This window comes from Aethalodelphis obliquidens, unplaced genomic scaffold (genome assembly GCF_003676395.1).
Source record: "Aethalodelphis obliquidens isolate GAN/ISIS:26980383/991018 unplaced genomic scaffold, ASM367639v1 scaffold32, whole genome shotgun sequence".
NCBI classification, from domain to species: Eukaryota; Metazoa; Chordata; class Mammalia; order Artiodactyla; family Delphinidae; genus Aethalodelphis; species Aethalodelphis obliquidens.
The window spans coordinates 454,783-470,246 of record NW_020837976.1 but is presented as its reverse complement, the minus strand read 5'-3'; the positions used below and the strand labels follow the sequence as shown (position 1 = coordinate 470,246).

Genomic DNA, 15,464 nt, shown 5'->3' with positions numbered 1-15,464 from the left:
ATCCTCTATAATCATGTTTTCAGGTAATTTCATGAGAGCCCCCTCTTACACGACCCAGTTACTGCGAGTTTGTTCGTCTGGTTTTCCAACCAGACTGTGACTCCTTCACTTCGCAGATGGGCCTCTTGGGTTAGGAGCTTTCCCAGGTCACACAGCAAGCTGTGGCGGAAGCAGGATCACCACCTAACACCCTGCCCGGGTCTTCCTGGTCTCCTTCTGGTTGAGAAGCTAGCGCTGTGTTTTAGGGTTTCACTGGTGGGAACCTAACAACATCGTTTTGCAAATACGATTCGCATTTCCAGCAAAATGAGAATTGTAAATGTAAAAACAGGCAATACTAAATGTCAGCAAAGAAAGGAACAGTAAGAAAAGAGAAAAAAACCTAGGAGGGTGGAGAGTCTCTAGATACCTTCATTCCCCTTCCCGACCTCTCCACTTACAAAAGCAACGGTTCCAAGGTTGGGAACCTTCCTGGGGCCTGTGGGGTGCCCCGAGCCTAAACGGCCCAGCGTCGGAGGGGCGGGAGGGCACCGGCGGTCAGGCAGCGCTTACCATAGCGTCCGAGCCGTGGCCCCCGAGCGATGTGGGGAAGCGCACGTCGCGAACCGAGAGCCGAGAGATCCTGCCGCGCACCATGTCGCCCGCACCCCGAGGCTGCCAACTCTGCGGGACACCCTCTGCACCGAGGCGCGCGCGCGTGCGTGCGTGCGTGCGTGCGTGTGTGTGTGTGTGTGTGCGCGCGCCCGCGCGCGCAGCCCGGCGCTGTGGGCGCTGATTGGCCGCGCGGCCACACGGCCGCGCTCAAGAACTTGGCGAACTCGGTGAACTTGGCCCAACTGGAGTGGCCAGCCCAGTTCAGGGTCCCATGACTCCTACGTTTTTCGCGCCAAGTTTCCGCCCGTACTGGGGGAGCTGCACCACAGGCGGACTCGTTCGGGTTCTCCACCCACCTCGCTCCGCGTCGGCAACCCCGCAGGACCCTGCTCCGCCCAGACTAGAAACACGCAAAGTGACCTTACCGGGAGCGGTGCCCGAGAGTGCGAGCCCGAGAGTGCGTGTCCGGTCAGAGTGAGATCGCCTAGCAGCAGATTCGGGTCAGCTCAGCGCCTGCCCTCAGTCGGAAGGTCAGCCAGGATAGCCTTGGGCTAGAAGATCCTAAGGGTCTTTTAAGTGACCTCAGCCTGTTTACCACCTGATAAATAAAGAGGCGGCTCACGATTTATTACACCCTTGCTGATGCAGAGTGCTTTAAATACATGACCTCTTATCCGCCCAACTCTACAAGTAGGCAGGTCATGTCCATTTTATTGGTGAAGGAATGGGGATTTGGAGAGATTGATTTAAGAGACTTGCCCAAGGCCACAAAGCTAGTTAAGTGGCTGAGAGTTCTAGCTGCAAACCCAGGGCTCTGTCCTCTGGGTTGCAGGAACTCTGGGGTTCAGAGCTATAGGATCCCTCTGACAGCATGGTGAAGGCTATGGACACCGCCCCCTCCAACGTGCACATGTAAGTTTTTATACCATTTTGGGGGGGGGCGGGGGTCACTGACCCCTTGCCTTGTAGTACAGCAGGCCACCTTTCAGTTCCTACTTCTGGGGACTGCTTTGAAAATTAAATGTTTGGGAAGCAGTGCTGTATAGATATTCCATTAATATATGTTCCTGTTGGTATGGCAAGGATGTTTTCAGGGATACCCAGGTCACCTCTGCTGCTCAAGGATGCAAACCCCGTTGAATGAATTCCTTTGGCTAAAGACTGAGATGGTTAACTCAAACGCCTACAGAGGCTGCATGGACACCAAGAAGCAAAGGTGTGTGTGGGGGCGGGGCGTGAGGCAAGAGGCAGTCACTGCAGCTAAGGGGCAGCCAGTTAGCTCCAGCTGATTGTGGCCCTGTGGGAATTAGAGCCCGGATTGCTGCATCTTCACATTTTCCAAGGGAAGTCTGAAATTCGGATGTTAATAGGAAATAGCCCTTCTTTTCCCTGTCCTACCCACTTTGCCATTTAGATAGAGATAATTTTACATATGGATCAACATTTATTAACACTTAATTGTGTTACCTATTTGTTCACCCCTATTTTTTGCTTTCTTGATTTTGGGGGTTGGGGGTATGTGGCTGGAATATATGCTCAATTTATTTTTTTCAGAATGGGTCTCTGGCCTGGGTGATATATTCCGAGTACTTTGTGTTCTGAAGATGTCTTTTTCTTTCAGATCTGAAGGATTTTATTGTATAGAATTCTTAGTTCAAATGAATACTTTTTAAAGTAATGTTAAGTCTCATTCTTTAAAGAATACGCTGAGTTTTGGGGTTTTTTTCCACTCTCTGGAAAATGTTTGGATTTTCTCTTTATGGTTTAAAAATATTACTAATATATGTTTAGGATGAACTTAAGTATTAATCTTACTCTACAACTGATGGATTCTTTCAAGCCAGAAGCAATGTATTGCTCTGGAAAGTTTTCTCTACTGTTCCTTTCATTGGTTCTTCCTCTTCATCTGGAACTTACGTTGGTTTGTTAAGTTCAAATCTGAATCTGTCACCCATGCTTTAACTTAAACAAAAACAAAAAATCCACAATTTTTTTGACTCTTTGTTGAGTTCTGGGCATATCCTTTGGTTTAATATTCCAGCTTACTGACTGGATCAGTTTATCATACAGGGAGAGGCCTGGCTACCCAGCTATTCCAAATGCTGACCACACCCCCCATCCAAATCCCTATAATTAATAGCCCCATTACTTCTAGGAAAAATAAAGTAAAAGGGACAGGATTTATACTCCCATCTTACACAGCTAGAAAACCAGTTAAAATATTTGGAAGAAAGGACTTCAGACACTGGACCACAGGAGAGCAGAACTGTGATCTTGGAGAGAAGAAAAACAAAGCACCCTACAGTTGCACCAGCTTACTGTCTGGAGGCTGGAGGCTACTGGAAAGGGGGGTCCCAAACTGAGCCTAGCAGCGTTACTGACTTGAGAAGACTAATATTAGTGTTTGAGGAGGCCAATGTGGCTGTAATTTTAGAGGCAGAAAACAGAAGGATCTCTTCTAATCTTTGGCTGAGTGTGGATATGCACATGAATTAGAGGAAATTATTCAAATTTGAGGAAAGTCACCAGAAAGGAATAGGCAAAAAAATTATTGGAGGTTGCACAAGGTAGGGAATGGTACCTATTCCTGCCAGCCAGAGTGAGAAGATTTAGTAATACATGGGGCATCAGGTAGAACCCTCAACGGGGTATTGCCTTACTGGCAGAAAAAGTCTCCTAAGACTAAAGACTGTTTTGGATCTAACAGAACTTGAATGCAAAACTTGGAAGGATTCAACTGATTCCAAGTTAAGACTAGACAAAATAATACCTGGAGTTTCCACAGGGCTTAAAATAGTTCCTGTCCGCATGAGCCAGGGTAGAAAGTGTACATGAATCAAAATTCAACATTATTTAAAGGAATGCCCCCCTCCAAATTCTAGCAACCAAAAATTACAATTTATAGTGTCCAGCATCCAATCAAATTTACTAGGCATATATAAAAGCGGGAATATATAGCCCATGAACAAGATAAAGGTCAATAAATAGAAACAGACCCAACAGTCCTAAAATTCAGACAAGGACCTTCAAGATGGAAACTACAAGCATAAAGAGGAGAGGTATGAAAGATACAAAAAAGAAAAAAATGAAAGCTACAATTTCTAAGATTAAAAAAATACACTGTATGGGATTATAAGCAGAAAAGACACTTCAAAAGAAAAGATTAGTGAATATGAAGACAGAGTAAAAGAAAGTATCCATAATGAAGCAAAAAGAAGGATTAAACAGAAAAAGAATAGAAGAGAGCATCACTGACCTGTGAGACAATAGTAAATGGCCCAATAGACACGTAGAGGTCCAGAAGTGAATACAGAAAACAAATTGAAAAATAATGGCCCCAAATTCCCAACTTTGATGAAAACTATAATCCACTGAATCAAGCATCTTAAACTCTAAGTAGAATAACCTTTAAGAAAGTCATGTGAAGGTACATCATAAATAAATTGCTGAAAACCAGGAATAAAAGACTATTTTTAGGGACTTCCCTGGCGGTCCAGTGGTTGAGACTTCGCCTTCCAATGCAGGGGGCGCAGGTTCAATCCTTGGTCAGGGAGCTAAGATTCCACATGCCTCGCAGCCAAAAAACCAAAAACATAAAGCAGAAGCAATACTGTAACAAATTCAATAAAGACTTTAAAAATGGTCCACATCAAAAAAAAAAATCTTTAAAAAAAAAAAAAACTATTTTTAAAAAAATCTGAAAAAAAAAAAACACTACATTTAAAGAAATAAAATTGAGGACAACAGAAGACTTTTTGTCAGGAATAATGCAAGTTAGAAGACAGTGAAGAGACATCTATAAAGTACTAAAGGGAAAAAAAAAACCCTGTCAACCTAGAATTCTTAACTGAACTAAAACATTTCAAAAAGGAAGTCAAATAAAAACTTTTAAAATGCAGTACTATCAGACCTGTGCAAGAAGAAATATTAAAGGAAGCACTTCATGGAGAAGGAAAATGATATCAGAAGAAATCTGGATCTATGCAAAGGAATATTACCAAGGATAAAGGGAAATATTTAATAATGATAAAGGAGTCAATTTGTCCTGTGACACAATAATCATAAATGTATATGCACCTAATAAGAGTTACACATGAAACAAAAAAGATAGAATTAAAAGGAGAAACAGAAAAATCTACAATTATAGTTGAGGATTTCAACATTCCTCTTTCAGTAATTGATAGGAAAAGCCAACAGAAAAGCAACAAAAATATAGAAGACTGAGCAATACTATCAATTAATTTGACCAAACTGACATTTCTAGAACACTCTAGCTGACAAAAGCAGGATGCATATTATTTTCAAGTACAAACAGAACATACATCAAGGTAGAACATATTCTGGGCCATAAAACAGAGTTTTAATACAGGTATACATTTGAGAGGATTGAAATTATACAAAATATGTTCTCTGGCCAAAACAGAAATAAACTAGAATAAGAGATTTCTGGAAAATCCCCAAATAATTAACAATTAAATAGCAAACATATAAATAAGCCACGAGTCAAAAAAGAACTCAGAAGGGAAATTAGAAAATATTTTGATATGATAAGAACATATCAAAATATGTGGAATGCAGTTAAAGTAGTATTTAAACGGAAATTTATAATATTAAATGTATTAGAAAAGAAGGAAAGTCTCAAATCAATGATCTGAACTTCCACCTTAAAAAAAGCTAGAAAAAGAAGAGTAAACTCCAAAATGACAGAGCAAATAAAACCCAAAAGGATGAAATAAGTGAAGATAGGAAATCAGTGAAACAGAACACACATGCACATGGGTGATCGTGCACACATGCACACATACACACACATAAATACACGCATATAGAGCAAATCAATGAAACCAAAAGCTAGTTCTTTGAGACAAATCACTAAAATAGATAAACCACTAGCCAGACTAATGAGGAAAAACAACGGAGAGAAGACACAAATTACCAAGATTACAAATAAAAGTGGAGGCAGCACTACAGATCCTACAAACACTAAACAATAATAAGGGAAGATTATGTACAAACCACCAAAGTTCATTCAAGAAGAAATAGAGGGTAGGAGGGAGGGAGACGCAAGAGGGAAGAGATATGGGAACATATGTATATGTATAACTGATTCACTTTGTTATAAAGCAGAAACTAACACACCATTGTAAAGCAATTATACTCCAATAAATATGTTAAAAAAATAAATAATCCTATAACTATTACAAAGTTTAATAATTTAATTCAAAGTGAAAATTTTTCCCTCAAAGTAAATTCCAGGCCATCTCAGCTTCACTGTTTACCAAACATTTATGAAACAATAGCAATTCTATGTAAACTCCTCAAAAAAATATGAGAGAACATTTCCCAGCTTTTAAATAAAGAGGTTAGTATTATCCTGATATTAAAACAAAGATATTATAAGAAAACAAAACTGCAGAACAATAGCACTCATGAACATATTCACAAAAATCTTTTTAAAAAATAGCAAATCTGACATTAGCACTATATAAAAAAGACAAAACATCACGACTGGGTGAGATTTATCCCAGTAATGCAAGGTTAGTTTAGCATTCAAAAATCATTAATGTAATTATTCTTCTTAATAATAGACTAAAAAAGAGAAACTATATGATGTTCATACAGACTGAAGAAGTATTTGACAAAATTCAACAATGATTCATGATTTAAAAAAAATCTCTTATCAAAGTAGCAAAAGAAGAAACTTCTTCAACCTGATAAAGGACATTTGGAAAAAACTATTGCCACCATCTGACATTATAGTAAAAAATTAATGCTTTCCCCATAAGATTAGAAACAAGCGCAGTGGTTGGGAGTCCGCCTGCCGATGCGGGGGACACGGGTTCGTGCTCCAGTCTGGGAGGATCCCACATGCCGCGGAGCGGCTGGGTCTGTGAGCCATGGCCGCTGGGCCTGCGCGTCCGGAGCCTGTGCTCCGCGGTGGGAGAGGCCACAGCAGTGAGAGGCCCACGTACCGCAAAAAAAAAAAAGAAACAAGGCAAGGATATCTGCTTTCACCACTTCTATTCAATATAGTTCTGAAAGTCCTAGTTAGTGTAATATGGCAAGAAAAAGAAACAAAAGGCATATTGGAAAGAATAAAGTAAGCCTCTTTATTCTTGGATGACATGATTGATGGTTTTTGTAGAAAATCAACTTTGACTCACAGACATAGAGAACAAACTTACGGTTACCAAAGGGGAAAGTGGGGGTGGGGGGAGGGATAAATTAGGGGTTTGGGATTAGCAGATACAAACTACTATATATAAAACAGATAAGCAATAAAGTCCTACTGTAGAGTACAGGGAACTCTATTCAATATCTTGTAATAACCTATAACGAAAAAGAATATGAAAAAGAATATATATATATATGTGTATAACTGAATCACTTTGCTGTATACCAGAAACTAACACAACATTGTAAATCAACTATACACCAATAAAACTTTAAAAAAGAAAATCAACTTTGTAGAATTTACCAAAAAAAGCTTCTAGAATTAACGAGTTTAGCAAGTTTTAGGATTCAAAGTCAATTTAAAATCAATTAGGGATTTCCCTGGTGGTCCAGCGGTTAAAACTCCATGCTCCCAATGCAGGGGGCCCTGGTTCAATCCCTGGTTGGTGAACTAGCTCCCATATGCCACAACTAAGAGCCTGCATGCCGCAACTAAAATAGCCTGAATGTCACAACAAAGATCCCGTGTGCCGCAACTAAGACCCAGTGAAGCCAAATTAATTAATTATTAAAAATATAAAATCAATTACATTCAATATAACTAAAAATGGGAAATTAAAATTAGAAAACAATGCCTCTTTGTATTAAAAGTCTGGAATACTTAGACACAAATTTAACAACGACAACAACAACAAAAAAGCAAGATCTATACACTGAAAACTTAAGACCTAAATGTACAGAAAGTTCATAATCTTGGATTGGAAAATTCAATATTGTTAAGATATCAGTTCTTCCCAAACTGAACTACTGATTTGATGCAGTCTAATCAGAATCCCAGCAGGATTTTTTGTAGCTATTAAGGACTTGATTCTAAAATCCCTATGGAAATTTAAAGAACCAGAATAGCCAAAATAATCTTGAAAAGAAGAACAAAGCCAAACAATTTAAACTACTTGATTTTAAGACTTAACTATTATAAAAGCCACATTAATTAAGACAATGTGATATTGGCATAATGATACATGTAGATCAATGAAACAAGAGTCCTGAAATAGACCCACACATATACAGTAAACTGATTTGAAAAAGATGCCAAGGAAATTCAATGGGTAGAAGTCTTTGCAACAAATAGTGCTAGAACAAATGGATATTTGTATGGAAAAACAAACAAAACACTACCCTTGGCCTTTACCTTATATCATATACAAAGTCATCTTGGAATCCAGACATAAACATAAGAGCTAAAATTATAAAACCTCTGTAGAACACAATGGAGAAAATCTTTGTGAACTTGGGTAAGGCAAATTTTCTTAAGATACAAAGAGCGTAAATCATAAAAGGAAAAAAAATGATAAATTGCACTTCATCAAGATTGAAAATGTTTTCTCTTCGACAGACACCATTAAGGACATGAAAATGCAAGGTGCAGAATGGGAGAAAAATATTTGTAAAACATGTATCTGGTAAAGTCCTTGTATCCAGAATATTGAAAGAATTACAACTCAGTAATAAGACAAACAACTTGGTATCAAAAGATGGGCAAAACAGACCCTCCACCAGAGAAGATATATGAATTTGAAATAAGTTTATGAAAAGACTCTTTTTTAATATAGCAGCCTTATTCATGATAGCCCCAAACATCCATCACTTGGTAAATGGACAAAATCAAATTGCAGTATATTCATACAAGGGGAAATTTCTAAGCCATAAGAAGATGAATCTCAAAAGCATATGCTAAGCGAAAGATGCCAGACACAAGTGACTACATACTGTGTGATTCCATTTATGTGAAAACCTAGAAATGTAGAACTGGAGTGGCAGAAGGCCCTCAGTGGTTGCCACGGGTCAGGAGTGAATGGAGAGGACTGACTGTAAGGGGGCATGAGGGAACTTTTTGGAAAGATGAAAAAGTTCTACATCATGATTCTGGCAGCGGTTTCACGACTGTACACGTTTGTCAAGACTCATCTAATTGTACACTTAAAATGGTGAATTTTATTTTATGCAATTATACCTCAATAAAACAAACAAAAAAATGTTGCGCTGGGGCTCCCTCCTCCTTTTATTTGTTAATTTTGAGTTTGAATTCTCTGAAATTGCACTTAAAACTCTCCAAGAATTTTCTCTTGTATTTATTTTGGACTGGGTTTCTTTTGGTTCCAGGAGTTTCTCAAAATTTCTGGATTGATGTCATCTTTCTAATTTTCTAGCAGTGGTAAGGATTACGAAAACAGACAAACCAACAACCCAAGATCTTTGATCCTTTGAAAGAGTTTGGGGGGCTTCCCTGGTGGCACAGTGGTTAAGAATCCGCCTGCCAATGCAGGGAACACGGGTTTGAGCCCTGGTCCGGGAAGATCCCACATGCCGCAGAGCAACTAAGCCAGTGCGCCACAACTACTGAGCCTGAGCTCTAGAGCCCGAGAGCCACAGCTACAGAGCCCGAGAGCCACAGCTACTGAGCCCACGTGCCACAACTACTGAAGCCTGCGTGCCTAGAGCCCTTGCTACGCAACAAGAGAAGCCACTGCAATGAGAAGCCCACGCACCACAATGAAGAGTAGCCCCTGCTTGATGCAGCTAAAGAAAGCCTGTGTGCAGAAACAAAGACCCAACACAGTCAAAAATAAATAAATAAATAAATTTATGGGGGGGGGGGGGAACAAACAACTTTATAAAAAAAAAAAGAAAGAAAGAGTTTGGGATCGGGAGACGTAAAAGCATACATGTAGTTTGCTAATTCCACAGTATATTCTCTCAATGTTTTAGGAGACCAAGGCTGAGGCTGTCCTTGAAAACAGGGATTATAAATAGCAATTGTAAGTGAATAAAAGGACTCTCATAACATTTAAGGGACACACCACTTTAAATAATTCAGTTTTTCTATTAGGATCACTGTCACTCCTTCTGGCCAACTGCAAAGTTGTTTCTTTTTATTTCTCTTGTCCCTATTACCACTTGGGCTGGGGGCAATTTTTTACTTCGGATTCTCGAAGTCCTCCAGCTTCCTCATGCTAACTTGACCTTTAAGATGTGACTGAAGGTGTACTGAACTGCTCCCCTGTGTATGTGGGAAACCTAGTGTCTGTCCCTCCCAGGGTCTCTGAAGCGCTTGGCGGACTTTTATTTTGTCACAACATTTAAACTCTTACATGTGAAATCCACCCCTCCCCTTTTTTGTACCTTGTCAACCCTCTGGACATTCCCCTAATCCCTTTACTTCCCCAAATGCCACCCACCCAGGGTGTGTAGCAGAGCTGAAGGAAAGTTTGTGGTAACAGAGGAGAGCTAATCAAGCATCTTAGACATCTTGTTTCTTGAAGGTCTGTCAGCCTTTCCTGCTACTGTGGGGTTCTCACACCATTTAACTTGGCTTTTATTGTTTTACTAATTTTCTGGGTACCTCCTTTTTCTTCCATTTCCTCTTTTTCTTAGGTCAGCACTCCCACCCCCTCATTCCTATTCATTTTTCATTCTACCCATGAATTGAATGATTCATTCATGCTTGGAGTGTTACATCTAACACTAGTCTGTTCAATGGAGTTTTAACATATATGGCTACCAATTTTTGAAAAACAGAAATTTAATTGAAAAATTCTTAAAAGGTTCCAATTTAGAAATTAAGAGTTTTGAATATGCTCAACGTTTGGTGTGTTCTCTCCATTTAATAAGGTCTTATGGTAACTTAACATTTAACAGAATATTGTATATTGCTACTGTTCCAAAAATGTTACTGTTTTGCAATAACTCTCACTTTGACATATAACATAAGAGTTTCCAATTTTCTACTGATACATCTAGTGGTGGCATGATGAGCATCAGTCAGGGTCCCAGCTGGAAACAAATGGCACACTCGAATTAAGATAAATCAAGGATATTTACAAACGGGGGCGGGGGCAGGATAAGGGAACCACAAGAATTAATGCAGCAACCAACATTAACAGAAGCACCCCTAAGGCAGAAAAGATAGGGGATGGGAGGTCCCCCAAAGGAGAGGAGGTCCCTTCAGTTGGAGGACATAGCCAGCCCAACCTCACAGGGAGTGAAGCAGGGGAATAAATACCTTGACCTCTCTTTCAGGTTCTCCGGTCTTCTGCTAGAGCTCCTCGTTGGCTCAGCCCAAGAGGAATCCAGAGCAAGGGAACCCACTGGTGAGTACAGGCCAGCCTTCCAGCAGAGTATGGCTGTGGAAGGACAAATGGAAGACACCGGGCATACATTGCTTATTTTAATCAGAAATATTCCTTTCTGTATCGACAATTTGTTAATTAATCGGGACTCTGCTGTTGAAGGAAACCCAACTTGATGTCTTAAAAAAAAAAAAAAAGTAAAGAAAGAAAGAAAATGGAAGAAAGGCAGGGGAGGAGCTGATTTTAGGGAAATAAATGCTGTTCAGGCACACACTCTCCTCCTCATCTCTGCATATGCTTGTTTGTTTTGTATCCAAGTGGGGACCTGGATTCCAAGAGCACTGAGCATTGGGGTAGATCTTTAGAGCAGTATAATCAGACAAAGGATGATTCATCTTCCAACTCCACGGAGAAAAGTCTCAGAGGACTTTACTAGGAGATTTAAATCTTGATTAAAAGAATAAATCAAGGGATGAATAAACATTTGAATAGACAGGATGGGAAGACTGATTGGAAAGATGTTATTTCTTACAAATTAACTTATAAACATAATGTAATCCTAACCAAAATCTCACCTGAACTTTTTTGGAGTATGAAAAATAAAGTCTAAACTTCATCAAGAACTTGCCAGAATACCAAGATGAAGAAAAAAAAAGGAATCGCAAAGGCAACTTGCTTAACTATTAAAATGCATTATCAAGTGATTAGTCATTGAAAGTAGTGACGTCAGAATGGCTAGTTAACTGGACAAAACCAATACAGTGGGCGCGGATTAACCAATAATTGGTGCTGGGAAAATTAACTGTATGGGAAACAATCATGCTAGACTTATAAGTCACATTTTATACCCAAATAACTTCCAAACGAATTAAAGAGTGATGTAAAACACAAAAGCATAAAATGTAACAGATGAGATGAATATTTAATCTTGGGATGCAAAGAACTGTTTAGGCATAAAAAAGATTTGATAACATACAAATGTACAACTTAAATGTCAAAAAAGTTACATGCAAACTTAAAAGGCAAACAGCAAACTAGGAAAACATTCTTAAGTTGAGAAACTATTACCGTACTGTATAAAAATATTTAATAAATGCTTACTAAATGATGTGTTTGTTGATTAAATGTTAATTTTCTGAAATCATTAGGGAAAAACAAAGTTAATAATTTTGATAATATAACAGTAAACGGCAATTAATATTATTACCTTATTGAAAATAACAAATGCTTTTGATTGGCCATTCATAATTTAGTATCTTATTTTCATTAAACCTATAATAGAAGTATAAAACACACATAGAAATAAGGCTCACATATTTTTCATTTTTAGAAAACTGAATCCTTTATGATCAAAAGTAGTTATTCTATTTTATACCCTTCACACAGATTCTTCTGTGAATAGCTTCACTTAAATCACTTAGGTTTCTCTGTATAATACATTAAAACTGTAGTTGCTGATATAATTAAAAAAAAAAAACCTGTAAAAATAATGTAACTCACTCACCTGACATGGAAAATTAACCACACAGAATGAGTTCAATAATGTTCTGAATTTCATAAAGAATTGATTTAACTCTGCTCAAGAGTCATAACTCAACACTTTTTTTCCCCAATGGAAGAAGAAACAGAATATACTTTGCTTTAAATACCAATTCTTAAAAAACTGATGAGAAAGTATTAGTAGTGGCTAAAAAGATAAATCGGTGCATTCAATGAAAATTTTTATTTCAATTATCCACAAAACAATATAATAACACTTTATAAAAATATTAAGTTTTAGGCTACCATTATTCATTTAAAAAAGTGTGCTAGAAGGCTGTTTTTGCCAACTTCCTCTTTTGGTAAGGAAAACACATTAAGAGGTTGAAGAAGAAAAGCTGTTGGAAAAAATCTTCAAATGTACAAAGTTGTTTATTTTTCTCAGCAATTTAAAAATACATAACCATTTAAACTGAATATACATTAAGTTAGTGTTTTATTTCCTAACTATACAATCGATATTATAAAGAACTGCTCCATTCAGTTAAAACCTAATGAATACCATCAACTTTTTCTGGCCTATTTTTCTGAAGAGAATTAGTACATAAACATATAATTTTATCCTTTTTAAAATGCTTAGAAAAATTGTAATATCATAGTTCACACAAAGCCCTTTAAAACTCTGATGTCACAGGTTGTAGACGTTAAAGGTAAGTGATGACAGCAGAATTCTTGGGAAAACCCTCTTGGAAGAGGGATTCAATACTAAGCAGGTTACGTAAACATAAGAAGCCACCACAATTTTTAGTACCAGAACTGTTGCCAACCTGCATGAAGTTCATCTGTCACATTTTAAAATGGTTTGAATCTAAACAGAGAGACCACAGCACAGAATTTTAAACTTAACGATCAAATCTGGTATGTGATGGTGGTCAGTAATAACATTCCTAAAATACTGGGACCTGATGTGTTGCTTTATTTAAAGTGTGACTATAAAAGAGAGTATTTTAAAACGTAAATACCAGACTTTCATTTGTCAGATTCAGTCCCTTTGCTAGACACTTAAACCAGTGATGCTGCTATTCAAATTCGTATTTTGGAATTTTCTTTTTGAGTTAGTCATGAAAATCAGTATTATTCTGTACGTTTCACTTCTGTACTTTAAATAGGCAAAATCTGTCCCCCTCTTTTCACCACTGCTATTATTCCGAATATGTTTTCCTCCTCAAATCAACTAAATTCTCGAAGGGAAAAAATGATCATCATTAAGCATATTTAAAAAGTGAATGTAGATTCAAACATGGATTTGAAACCTGGAGTTCTAAAAATGTTTTGCATAAAAGCTGTATCACTGGAATTAGTGGGAAGCCTTAACTTAGCTATTTTGAGGCTTATAGCACTCATTTAGTATTTATGTTAAGAAAGATTAGTTTTATAGTCATACCTTATAACTCTTAAAATCTCAGAAAATAAGTGAGGAGCTTTGAGTGCCAGCAAAGCCATTTTGTCACTCTGTAACGTCAACATTAAACATTACATTCCATCTCTCTATCTGTAAAACTTTCACATTTTCTTTTCTCATATTTCTTTAAATACATTTTCCTCTCTGTTAGTCTATATTCAATAAGAGCAAAAGTGCATTCAAGTCCCTGATCTAGTGATATTTTATATTTGTGGCACCCATCATCATAAGTACATATTAGCAATCTCACAGTACCAGTCTGTTTTTCAAAAAGGACTATTTAAATGCTGGGTTTATTTTTTTTCATGCTATCTAAAGATTAAAAGATTTCCCCTTGGGTTGGATAGTATGATTTCAATTATATATTGCCTTTAAAAAAAATCAGTGCAACCTTATAAAAGATTAACCCATATTCTAGTTACCTTCATTATTTTAAACTGAGCTATTCAGAAATGATTAAAGTGAAAAATTTCTTCTACTTTCCAGTTCCATGAGTATACTGAGTATTAACATAGTGCATTATACTTTCAAATTCCACTGCTGTTGTCTAACATTTAATCAAGTTTTAGATGCTGTTTATATTCCTTTTTGCTTCTAAAGACCTGGCCCACTTCCATGCAAACAAAGGCATATATTAAGGTTGCATATTAACTGTTCAACTTAGAAAAAACTTTTAATAATAATAAATGCAAGAAATTTTAAAAAATTGGAATGGAATTGTTTGGTCCCGTGAAGTTCTGTAATTCTAGATTTTATTATAGTATAACTTTTTAATCTCCCAAGTTTTGTCTATACTGATTGATAAATTTCTCTTAATTATGAGTTTGGGGAATAAAAGAAAGGTAGTGATTCATAAACAGTAGCCTTGTTGCTCTTCATTGTCATGCTATCACTCACACAGTCATCAATATCTTAACTATACTTTCTTTGGACCCTGAAATAAGCTGAAAAATTCATCATTGGTACTTTATAGAGTTTAACACTTAGGAAAAAAAAAAGTGGTTTTGTGCAACCACATCTGTAATTCCAGTTTACCATCAAAAACATGCAGGGTGAAGATTTTCTTCTTTTGATTCCTGTACGTGAGGAAGTCTACACAAGTTCTTTACATTTTGGCAGATTTGTGCATATAAAATTGGCTTCTCGGATTATAAATTTTCTCCTGGCTGGTACTGTGGCTCTGTAGCAGTGAAGTAGTCTTCCAAGAAGGACTGGATATATTCAAACGTTGGTCTTTCATCAGGGTCCTTCTTCCAACAAAGATTCATCAATTCATGTAGGGACTCTGGACAGCCCTGCGGGCACGGCATCCTGTACCCTCGTTCCACCTGTTCCAGCACCTCGCGGTTTACCATACCTATCACGCAAGATTCAAACACCAAAAAACAGTGACGCCAAACTCCACTAGCAAAAAGAACAAATCCCCTAACCACTAACTAATTAGAGGTATATTCGAGTGAGTTTATTTAGTGAAGCGATTCTTTCAACAAAGAAAGTGAATTTTAAATGTCAAAGTACATCAACAAGAGCTTAGAAAATGCTAACCTGTTTCAACATATCTTTTTTCATTCCACCTAAAATCTGGCTTTTAATACTAATGCCTTCAATGAGAATTCAGAGTGCTA

General features: G+C 37.6%; 1 protein-coding gene across 2 annotated transcripts in view; it reads right to left on the bottom strand.

Moving 5' to 3' along the window:
- YES1 (YES proto-oncogene 1, Src family tyrosine kinase) overlaps positions 1 to 15,464 on the bottom strand; it is a 109,350-nt gene that overhangs the window by 21,372 nt on the left and 72,514 nt on the right. The window contains exon 12 of one of the 2 annotated variants that reach the window (XM_027127558.1): positions 10,832 to 10,952. In XM_027127558.1, coding sequence (XP_026983359.1) covers positions 10,832 to 10,952 — 121 coding nt within the window. Of the gene's footprint in view, positions 1 to 10,831; positions 10,953 to 12,606; positions 15,197 to 15,464 lie in introns of those variants that run through there. The other variant, XM_027127555.1, reaches the window with a different exon arrangement.